This window comes from Protopterus annectens, chromosome 8.part0 (assembly GCF_019279795.1).
Source record: "Protopterus annectens isolate FY-2018-M chromosome 8.part0, PAN1.0, whole genome shotgun sequence".
Taxonomy (NCBI): domain Eukaryota; kingdom Metazoa; phylum Chordata; order Ceratodontiformes; family Protopteridae; genus Protopterus; species Protopterus annectens.
Window position 1 is genome coordinate 1,866,012,418 of NC_056741.1, and position 12,657 is coordinate 1,866,025,074.

The window sequence follows — 12,657 nt, forward strand, 5'->3', positions numbered from 1 at the left end:
GACAATGTCTGCCCCATTTGGATAGGTTATATTACAGGTGCTTGTGTGCCAAGTGCTCAAAAAATGCTATCTCACAGCTAGGGACTCGAATGCCTTGTAACTCATGTAGCCTGCTGCTTGTGCTCAAACTTGACTATGAGTTCAGGCAAGCAGCTGTAAGGAATAAGTCGGGGGGGAGGTACAAGTGCAGGAAGGAAATTTTAGGGTTAGGGAACAGTAAGGGAGTTTTAGGTTTGGGGGGACTGGGGTTTTAGGTTTAGGGAGGAGGAAAGTTTTAGGTTTAGAGAGGTTGGTTGGAGTTTTAGGGAGAGATAGCTATGGGAGATCAGATTAGTGGGAGTTTGAGCACTTGCCTGCTTAAGAACTTGTAATTGACCCATTTAGATAACAGAGTTGTCAAAATAAAAATACATTTCTTAATAGTACCACCACCTTCATGTACATATATATGCAATATTCTTTAATATAGTTAGCTGGTATGGAAGATTTCCTAAATTGTTTTAAGGTTGTTAGGAAGTCTTATTGCGTTTGTGTTCTTAGTCTAGGACATAAATGTGTTTTTGTTTATAATGAAGAAATCACTCCATGGGCTTCAGCCTGCGTCCCTTGACTTGATGTTTGTTGCAATTTTTAAAGACTAAATAAAACATTTGGTTCACTCACTAAAAATAAGTTGATATTACATTTATGCCCATTGTTGTTTCATTTACAGATAAGCTTGAAGGAAGGTCATAAGTTTGACAGAGATGTTGAAATTCTGATATATTACCGGGATCCGTGTTTACCTTATGCATTGGTAGAAAAAGGAAAACCAGAGGCTGCAGAGGGTATGACTTCACCATTTTATTTTTGACTAAATCATAATGCTGGCCTGAAGAATATATGTTCAAGCATATACTTCAGACAGTGGAATATGAAATACTTAATATCATTGTTTTTAGCTTGCTGTGTAATTACTGGTTGTTGCAGAAAAGTGTAGCTAATGTGCTGCATGAATGGGAGTTTTACTTGCTTCAGGGCATCTGGAAGCCAAAAAAGTGCCCAGATAGAGGCAGTTAGTCTGCAGTTTTGTGGTGATACTGTATGCTGGCTGCACCCATTTGGTGAATAACTATTGTGCACCCACTAATCTAGCCAGCTTCCTTCTGGCCCCTCTGTAGCTTACATTCTTGCAAAATATGTTCTACAAGTCCTTCCTTAGTTCTGATTTTTCTGTAACTGTCTCGTCCTCCTAGATTATTGGTATTTATCATGGCAATAGTTAACTATGGCTATGCATCATCCCTTAGACAAATTTCTCAATCTCATACCACAAGAATTTTGGACAAAGCCAAAAATAATGGTGGTGGGGGGCAAAAAAACAGGGATAATGTTTAAATGTTGCTGTTATAAGCTCAGAAAGTTGCAACACTATGCACTTCCTGGCATTGATTCACATGTCTGTAGTTTCAGTTAATTGAAAAACCTGTACCTTGCTACCTTTAGAAAGTGAGTTGATTGCTATAGTCTTGATGCCAACTGTAATATTTTCTGACTGTGGTATAAAAAGACTTTAGAGTTCTGTGAAAGAAGTCAGAGATCACCTGGGTAACCAGTCTTTTCTGTGTCTTTGGGGACCTATGCATGGAAGACAGAATAAGTGGGTAGTCTCCACTGAGTTTTGAAAGTTTTATAGGTTCATAGGTCATAGGTAGGTATTAGGCTATTGGCCCTAGGGCCTATATAAGCCTAGCCAAAAAGGTACCCTGGCTTTCGTCACACAAGAAAATTATTTTCCTGTGCCCCTGTCGAGCAGAGCCAAATAAGTGGTCCCTGGGGTGAATTTCCTATTTCCCATCTAATCATCAAGATTTTTCTTGAAGAGTGCTAATGAGGAGCTTTGTTTGATATAGATAGGTAGTTTGTTCCAGAGTATGGGAGGTCTCTGGGACAGGAATCTATCCCTCCAGCATGTTCTGTTTATTGTGGTGACAAGGTTTAGGTCCCTAGAGCTTGTAGCTCGGAGGGATTGGGATTTCTTTTAGTGGATCATGTCCAACAGCTCTGGGTTTGACATAGTTTTGTATGTTAGGCAGAGATCGCCTCTGAGTAGGTGATATGTGACTGAGTAAAGCTGGAATTTTTTGAGACGGTCTGCATAGGGCATCTGTTTGAGGCAGGTAATCCTCTTTGTGAGGTATTTCTGCGGCCTTTCCAATTGTTATAGATGTCTTGTGAGGTACATACCGGCATTGTACTCTATAATGGGTCTAATGAGTGATGAGTAGAGGGGAACAATTACCTCTTTTTTCCTGGATGAGAAATCTTTTGTGATGAGGTGTGCCATGTAGAAGGATTTCCTGACTACTGTTGCAGTATGATTATCAAAGGATAGACTACTGTCCACCTGTGTCCCAAGGTCTCTTATCACACTTTCAGTGTTAAGTAGACTACCACATATGTGGTAGTTCATGGATACAGAGTTTTTGCCAAAAGGGATGACAATACACTTTTTGGCATTGAGCTTGAGGCCATGGCTTTGACACTAGGCATCTGTCTCAGTGAAACCCCTTTTGTAGGATGTCCACATCCTTAGGAGTTTCAGTTATGGTTTCTAGTTTGCAGTCATCTGCGAACTTCATTAGCCAAAGACCTTCTGTGTTAGCCTGTACTTCAGAGAAGTAGATACCAAACAGGAGAGGACCCAGGACTGAACCCTGTGGTACTCCACTTGTTACTGGTCTGAAGTCGGATTTGGAGTCTACTACTTTCACATTGTGGGTTCTGACAGTGAGCCAGTTGGCAACCCATCTTGTGACATAGGGATTTATACCTAGTTTAGTGAGTTTATCTATAATTCCAGAGTGGGGGCTGGTGTTGAAAGCCTTGGCGAGATCTAGATAGGCTGTGTGAACTACCTTACCCTCTTCTACGGCTTTGGTGACTGCTTCAAAGAAGTCTATCAGGTTTAGGAGACATGATCTGCCTTTTACAAACCCAAACTGGGTGAGGTCCAGAGTTTGGAGATTATCAGTGTCTTTGTTTATAAGTTTCATGATGATACATTCCATGGCCTTGCAGACCAGGCTCGTCAGGCTAATGGGACGGTAGTTCACAGTGGTCCATGGTGGATCCCCCTTTGTGGAGGGGGATAACCATTGCTGTGCACCATTCAGTGGGCACAAAGCTTGAGGTGAGGCTATGATTAAACATGGCACTTAGGTGGGGTGCCAGTTCATTCTGTAGTTTGCGTAGAATGCAGCATTACTGGGATATTGTGTATAGTGACTTTACATACCAGGGTTAAAATCATTCTAGTTACTAATCATATGTAACAGACTCTGACATGTTTCTGGACTGAATTATTACATTACGAGTATATTTGCAAATGTCCTTTTAAATCACTCTGATGCAAAGTAATATCATATGTACTGGAAAGATAGCCTATATAGCATAAAAGTAACCCTGTTATCTTTCATTTTCTGTCAGTATTCTAGTAGCTTGGCCATTTCATTGAATACTCTCACTCACTGCCCCACCTAAGGTACTACACTTTCTACAGACCACCCTTTGGTGTTCAATAGAAAAACATAACAGGGGGTGGTACATCAAGGGAATAGCGGTGTGCAGGTGGGCACCTAAACCACATCCCTAATATGTTTTTCTTATCTTTTTCTCTGTTTATTGGATTTTTATCTCTTAGGACATTTTGATACTACTAATTAATAAGCACCTACTCTTCTTGTCTCCAGCAAATGGACAGTACCTTAACGTCTGGATGCACACAATAATGTCCTACATTCACAAATATGAGGGAGCAAAAGGTCAAGTCACACATGCAGCGTTGACACAAGACCAATCTAAAAGAAAAAGAAAGTAAATGTCAATGGCATCTAACAGTTATTTGAAGTGTGACTACATAAAGTTATCTGTTGCCTAGTTTGTCAGTTTGATCACTGCTAGAGCATACCAAAATAACTGGTCTCCCTCCCCAAAAGCATATCACAGACGTGGAAAGCTATATAGCTGTGACACAAAAAGAGTAATACAGTTAGTCATTCATACTAAGCCAACAGACTATTAATTAAATGGTATTATACAACGACCCCCCCCCATTAATATTCCAAAACGTGCACACTGATTGATCAGCATGCACATTGTAAATCAGACTTATACTAATGAAAACTGTCCGGTCGCCCGTTCTCCATTGCTTTTTACACACTGTCTCGCTGTGTTAAAGGAGTTTAACATAGCGAGACAGCTTTAAGAAAAGTAACGGAGATCTTCCCTTCTCCACTGCTTTTTTTAAAGCTGTCTCGCTATGTTAAACTCCTTTAACATAGCAAGACAATTTGTAAAAAGCAATGGAGATCTTGCTTTCTCCGTTGCTTCCACCCACAGCTCTGATATACTGTGTAAGCATACGCATGCGCAGTACATCAGAACTGCCGCAGAATACCAGACAGCTGCAGAAGGGCAGCAAGGATGCATTATACAATGCCATTATTTAAGAAAAGTAATTATTTTTTTTCTTAAATAATGTCATTGTATAATAGCAATAACACACTTTTGGGTGTGGGTAATGCTGGATTTACCCACGGTTGTTTTTGTTTGGCCACTCAGGCTTCTCCCTCATGACCAAACCACACCAACCATGGGTAAATCCAGCATTACCCACACCCAGGCATGGGTTATTGCTATATTCTACCACCAAGTGTAGAAACACCCTGGCAAACTTTCAGGTTGTGTAACATGGAAGCACATATTGTATTATTGTTTTATTTTATTTTTTTTGGGGGGGTAGGGGGCATTGTGAGCTATAGTTAGTCAATAATAAACACTGGAATATGGGACTTACTTACACTCTGTCATCATCCATCATCCTCTGGGCCTTTTAAAAAACTCTCCCTAAGGATGATACCATTTTTGATTTTCTAAAATGAACATGCTGAGTAAGTACAAACAGTTCTGTTCTCTTCACTCCTGTCGTAAATATGTGAGTGTTCACTAAATGAAATTGCTACCCTCACTGTTTATTTTATACTTTGAGAATGATAATTGATTCATGAATTCTCTTCATTGCAATGCTGAGATCTCTAACTGGCTGGGCAAATACTAAATAAAAACACTTGCTGGACCAGGTGAGGTCCTGCTCTGCTCTCCTACCCTACCCCCATTTCCTACCAAACACCACTATAACTACATTTATACCTAACAGACTCCACCCACATCCACTCTCCAGCCAATCATTGATTACTATCCTTACCAGCTGCCACATCTCTCCCACTCTCCCACTATTTTCTTTAAACATACTTGATTCATAGCCTTATCAAAACCGACCCTACATCCCTCTGTCCCCGAACACATACTGGCTACCACCCCTAACCCCAATCAACAATATTCTCCTTACTAACTCTAAACTTAGTAAATCCCTCATACTAACTCATGGGCCTTTACTTGCCACCATAGAGCACTCTCTACCAGCACCTAACATGCATAACAACCACACATAGTACACAACTCATAGCAGCTCACTCACATTTTTCTCAAACCTTTCACAAAACAAACACTCAGAAAATACACAACTATTTTATACCTGCAGATCCTCTTAATTCTTCTACTAACCATACCTATACACTCAGCCAACTGCCAGACACCAATCCAACCCTTAATTACCTTATCCACTAATCCTTACACAAATATATCTTTCATAAATCCTACCTCCCTTTTAAAGTAATCAGAAATATTCTCACTAAATTTCTCCAGTCTCTTTATTTATAAATTCATAAATACAATCCATAAAACTGTACACCCGGCCCTCAAACAGAAGCCTAGAGTAGAACTACTTTTCTTTCTTTACTACCTCATCTTACATCTGAAGGGCTGACTTGACACCCTGCTGTGCAACATTAACTTTAAAAGCATTTGAATAAAATTCATGACTTCCAAGCATGTCATGCATTATATGCTCCAGATACAGCTGTAATCACTGAAACATGGCTAAGACCAGAAATAAAAGACAGAGAAATATTTCCCAAAGGCTTCAGTATGCTTAAACTAGGTATAAAAATAAATGAATACTTGTGCTGACATGGTAATAATATACAAAAATACCCTTGAAGTTAGCCTCTACCCATAACAGCTGCCCACCTTGAACAATGCAGAATATCTAATAAATATTCTTAAAGTTAACAACAGGAAAAATATCTGCTTCATAGGGTATACATTTCCCTGGGTCAAAACATAGCCCCTGCAGAAGACCTTCTTCACTGGATATCTGATAATATAGCCCAAAAGACGGCTTTGTTGAAGTGTATTAACCTCCCAGCTGTTTTGCGCAGGAATGGGCATGGCCTGCATAATTGACAAGACCGAAGCCGGTGATGCAGTATGCTAATGGAGCATGATTGACACAGCATGCAGATTTGCTGGTGACATCATGCATACATTACTTCGTGATCAGTAGATATATGCTTTTTCTGTTTCTAACAAGTAAGTGGACCGGATCACTGCCACTGGGGTCCATTTTCAACCTGGAGTTAATTCCAATACACATACAACAAATAAAGTTGGAGTAAAAGGTTAAATCAACACACAGTAGTCAGCTTTAAAAGTAAAAACCAGAATACTGAAAAAAAAACTGAACATCCATTTACAAATGTCAGTGGTAGAAAAATAGCTGAGCTTAACAGCTAGTTGTTCGACTGCACATCAAAGTAAGCTGTCTCTTACCGAGGTCTACACAATTGTGTTGTTCAGTTGTAAATACTGTCTGCCTTATTATTTTATGTAAATATTGTCTGTTGTTCCAGTAATGTGACTACAATTTTATTGTTAGTTAAATGTTTTAAAGACAACTTTAAAACACTGACAGAAGACAATGTGCATTAATATACATTTTCTAAAATAAAGAAGTCTATAGCGCCAATTATTGTGATCATTTATTAAGTGTCATTCACCACCTTTTCTCAAAAAGGCACCAGTTTTATGAGGAACACCAGAGCTAAAATTTGAATTTGGAAGGTTGAGAGCTTTTATTGGAACATTAGCTTTGTTTTCATTTTTGCTAGGGCACAGTGTCTCCTTACTTCATAAAAAATAATAAAGAATGCAATAAAGATTCGCACCTTTCTGGGGCAACATGGCACGTTACTTGTTCTTTCTGCCTGAGAAAATATTAATAGGCATCAAGTCGGCAGTATAAAAGTATATGACAAATCTAACTCCGAACTGGAGGGCAGAATGTGCTATATGCAAGAGAAAAATACTATACTGCTTAACACTCAGTTCAAAAACATTACTAAAAAGAATTGCATATGAACTCGTTAATAAAGAAGCAGTAGAAAATGTCAGTTTTTGAAGGCCAGTGTGGGAAAGACTTAAAGTAGGGGAAATAGTTACACAATTAGCTCCTCACAGTATTTAGCTGTTACTTTAAAGTCGATAGAATGAATATTCATGCAAACCACAAACTGAAAACATATTTATTCATGAGTGTTCAGTGACGTTGCCGTGATCCCGGGTGTCAGGCAGGGTTTAGGCAAGGCTTGCTACTGCACATCCGGGTGGGGGGGGGGGGTTAATACACTTCAACAAAGGCCAAAAGACTATGAACTCAATATAAACTGAGAAGAAAACTATACAACCACCCAGCATTTAACCTATATGGTTTCTCTAAAATAATTAAACCTTCAAGGAAAAAAAATACAAATAAAGACTCCATCTTAGACTGGATACGTACAAATAGGCCAAATACAATTTACTCGTCCAGATGTCTATCTGACAGTATTAGCAACCATCTGCTGAACTATGCTGTCAGAAGCTACCTCAGTTCTTGCAAACAGGTAATTTACCGGCATGTATGAAACATAAACAATTTTAATTGTAACAAATTCATTTCCACCCTTAAATTCTACAATTGGAATATGCTAAAATCCATAGCAGTGGGTGATACTGTACTCTGTTTTACTAATACATTTCAAAGCATTCTAAACAATGAAGGGCCACTCTGAAGTCAGGTAAAGCCATGCCCAGTGTTTAACAAAATAAACCAGAACAATGCTCTTTCACATAACTAAATCTTGGAAACTATGCTCCATAAAATAGCCCAATCCACTTATTAGATATCTGAGAAATCTGGGAAAGAGGTCAATAAAATTGACAAAAAAACATACTTCTAAGATATCCAAATAATACACTCAGATTACCCTAAACTATATTGGACTTCAGTAAACACACTACTACACCCTGGCAAAACCTTAACTCCCTTACCATCTACCAATAACCACACTGACACTAACCCAGTTTAACACCTACTTTATAAACACAATAATCTCTCATACAAAAAAAAAAATCATCCTCACAGTCTCTCTCTAGTCCATATAACAACAAAGCCTCATCTGTTTCATTCTCAACAGTCACTAGTTGAAAATACTTGCACAACCTTAAACGAACAGCTGTGGCAACTTCCAATCTGCCACCCGAGTATTTAACACTTGCTGCCGCGCCCTAGTTTCCCTATCTCTATACTAATTAACTGATTTGTAACATAAGCCATGTACCACCTATTTGGGAAAAAAAATATATTTGTTTAATACCATTCCAGAAAGGTGGTAATTCAATAAATGTAGGCATTTATAGACCAACTGCAATACTGTCCCTTCTCAAAAAAGTACTCAAAACTGTATACAGTCCTAGCTCCTCAAATAGCTTGTAGACAGCAATCTTATATCCATGACAAAACATAGCTTTTATCCCCATCACAGGACTACAGTAACTCTTCTTAGCTTTACTAACACCATTAACCAGTATAGAACTGAAGGCAATCTGGTCTCAGCTGTTTTCTTTGATCTTTTAAAGGCCTTTGGAACAGTATCCCATCAAAAGCTGCTTGAGATTGCCATATTGGGACAAAATTGATCATCTCTTACCTGGTTTCAGAGTTACCTGTCTAACAGAAAACAGTCATATGGAAACAAGACTTTTTCTCATTCTTACCTATCGTAGCTAGTGTCCATCAAGGTTCAGTACTGGGCTCTCTCCTGTTCAATATATTAATAAACTCCACACCACAAACAAACTATTAAAACCAGTTCAGTATGCAGATGATGCAGTTCTCATCTGTATAGCCTCAACAATAAATACCCTTCAAGAACTTACTCTAAAATCATTCACATCTGTTGAATCATGACTAGATTTGGCAGACTTACTACTAAATGGAAAAAAAGACTAAACTAGTGATCTTTGTCCCAACAATAATGTAATAAAGCCAGTCAAAAAATTCATATTCATTCTTCTGACAATACAAGAACTGAAATAATGAAACAAAAAAACTACTAGGAGTACTCATATATGACAAACTTAACTATGACCATTATCTTCTCCATGCCTTCAGAAAAACATGTAGAACCTAGGCTCCCTATATAGACTAGCAAAAAAACATGTAGAACCTAGGCTCCCTATATAGACTAGCAAAACTGTATCTGAGAGTAAACTCAAGAAAATCCATATCAATACCCTAACTACTCTCAACTGTCTTACACTCATCCCCTATCCTTACTAATCTTTAAACTCCCCTCAATTCAAAACTTGACATATGTATAACAAACTTGCTAAATTTACCACAAACTCTTTTCATAAAAGGCATCACTGTATAACCCTAAAGGATTTAAATTGGTTAGAGCTCCTCCAAACAGCTCACCTCCTCCCGGCTTGCTACAGTTCACAAACTTATCTATAAGCCAGAAAAATGTCCCTTTCTAAAAAAACTTATCGCAGCCTTACAGCATCAACAGAGCATTACTCTCCAATAAGAAAACTCTTCTAGTCGAAAGTAAAGCATATTAGCCTATTATGACTATGTCACAAAACTCTGAAACTCACTTCCACTACTGTTAAAACAAACAGAACATGCAAAATGTTTTAAAATTCTACCAAAGCAGTATCTACAACAAACCTGGCTCTGTTCTTGCACTACACCTGGCTAATCACCTACTCAAATTAATTTACTCTCATATAACTTTCCATCTATAACCAAAAACTAGACTTCAACTTCTTCCTCTGTCGTACCTCTGTAGCTCATCTTATGCACCTTTAATGCAAACTGTATATATAAGCATGTATACTCAACCAAATTTATTAAACAGCACATGACAAAATTCTATTTTCTCCTTGTATGAAATCATACTGGAACTGTGTGCTATCGTATGTTTAATAACCAAATGTATTAAGAGAAAATATGAACTTCATTTTTGTTGTATGTAAACAAATGTCTTGTATACTGTTATATGTTATCATATGTATTTTTACATTTATGTAAACACGGAGCTTTTCTCCCCAGGCCCGCACAGAAAAAGGGTTTGTACCCAGTCAGACTATCTCAGCCAACAAAAACAAATAAATATATAAGTAAATATATTTTTGTCAAGTATAATTTCTTATTACTTTCCCTTGTCGCATATCTTTGTTACTATGACAAAACGTTACTAGTTTGCCTGCGTTGTTTACTACTGCAGATATAGTAAAATACTGCTTTGCCTAACTTTAAGTCTGGTCTTGCTTTTGAATGAAAAGGCACAAATTTACACCAGTGTTGTCATGCACTGGCCCATTTGATTTGGGAGGTGAGCACTGTAAAGTGCTTGTAAAGTGTGCCAAGAACTTGTAACTGTGTCTACATAAAGATGTATATAGTTAGGCATTCTCTGGTGTCTGTCATCACTTCCCTAGTATTGTTCCTGTGTTCCTACTAGACAGATAGAATTCAGTACAATTTTGTTTGCCAGCATAATCTTTTTCTTTCTTATAGCTGCATTCTTTTAACAAGTCCATGGGCTTTGTCTTTTCAGCAGAAACTGTTCCTATGCAATCAGTAACTTCTCAATGATTCTGCCTAACTCTGTTGCAGCTTTTTAGTGTTTTTATAAAATACTTATACAATCCATTTAGAGAGATGGAACCACATTGCATGATAATAAAAAACAAAACATATCTATCTCTTTACTAACCAAAACAAATGTACATGTTCAAGTAAAGAGATAGATTTAATTTAGAAACTTACATACCCATCTTTATCAACTTTTGCTTTACTCATTTGTTGAAATGCAAAAAATCCATTGTTTTCTGTTATCCTTTAAAAAATGTAAACCAGTCTTTAGTTGCTGTTTGACAGATATAAAATCTCAAATGTTATTTCATATTTCAGACGTCAATTGTTTTCTATACATATCAAAACACACTTGCCAGATGTCATATCTTGTCAATTATTTTTGCTGATAGTATATAGTATAATACAAATGTATTATTGTTCTTAGTATAGTCAAAATAATATTTAGTAGTCATAAAATGAGATTAGTGACATGTGCATAATCTAATTTAATCTATCAACTAATATGCAAAATGAAATTCTGTGTGATATTCTTTTCTTTGCCTTTTAGTTTGCTTAACTGTAATGTAGGGATATTATTCGCTCGGCCCAATGGTGCAGAAGAAGGGTGTCCATTTGTGCTGCCAGTGACCGAAGTTTGGGAACAAATTCAGGCCACTCACATAGCTGGGTGGGACTAGGATAAAGTGGCTGCTGTCCAGTTTTCATATCCTGGTGAAGAATTTGGAGAAGACTAATGCTTGTGTAATCTCCAGTATAGACCAGGAACCTCACAATTCATTTAAGTTTACAGAGTGGCAGTGACAATGGCTTTGATGCAAATATACTAGCCACTCTCCTTTTTAGGGCTTTTGACTGGTCATTATGAGGATGATGGCTTCTGGTTCCAGTGGATCCCTCACTCCTCACAGCTGCATTTGTGTTATCTTTGAAGTGAGGAGTCAGGCACCCACCTAGAAAAGGTTCACAATGGTGGAACCAGAATGGAGCAGTGGAGGAATTCTTGGTTTGGGCTAGCATGGAATCCAAAAGAACAGCATGTGGGCTTTATAGATACAGTAGGAGAGATATGGAATCAGAGCAGTAACCTAACATTCATGGTAATAGCAAATCATATAAACAAAAACAGAACTGTAAATCCTGACATAGATTATTTTAGTACTGCAATACAATACCGTCAGGATATCATATCTCTAGTAAACCAAATTTAGTCACCATTTTACAAAAGACAATATGTCAAAATGACATTGTCACACATACACTACTATCATACAGCGTTTGCTGAATATATGTTATATCTTGTTGTCAGGTGTCTGCATTCATAATTCATTATCAAATGATTTGATAAATAATGCACTCATTCTCATGTTCACTCATTTCCCTCTCATTTCTTTCTCAAGGGATTTTGAGACTGACATGCAAATAATTTTTATGCAAATCTGTCACACAAAATGTAGTTATTTGTAGTTCTTTGTAACTTCAAAAAAAATGCTTCTATAAAGCTGCCTGCAATATCTTAACTACTGGGATCCATTTTAAATGGTTCCCTATTGAAATTGTGAAGGTCCACTTACCTGAATACGGAAACATCGACACGTATACGTCGAACCGTGAAAACACCAAGCATGAAATCCAAAATGTCGAATTGTCATGGTTGGCCCATCTGCGATACAGCTCCATAAGGGAAGTGTGCAATTGTTACGGACCTTAGGGTTAGGGTGCGGGTTAAGGTAAGTGCATAGATAGTAATGTATGTAAGGTTTAGTGTAGGGTTAGAAGTAGTGTTTTGGTTA

General features: G+C 37.7%; 1 protein-coding gene across 1 annotated transcript in view; it reads left to right on the plus strand.

Moving 5' to 3' along the window:
- LOC122809688 (von Willebrand factor A domain-containing protein 5A-like) overlaps positions 1-12,657 on the plus strand; it is a gene marked incomplete in the record, with an annotated part of 1,061,360 nt that overhangs the window by 160,287 nt on the left and 888,416 nt on the right. The window contains 1 exon segment of the mRNA XM_044081364.1: positions 713-827. Coding sequence (XP_043937299.1) covers positions 713-827 — 115 coding nt within the window.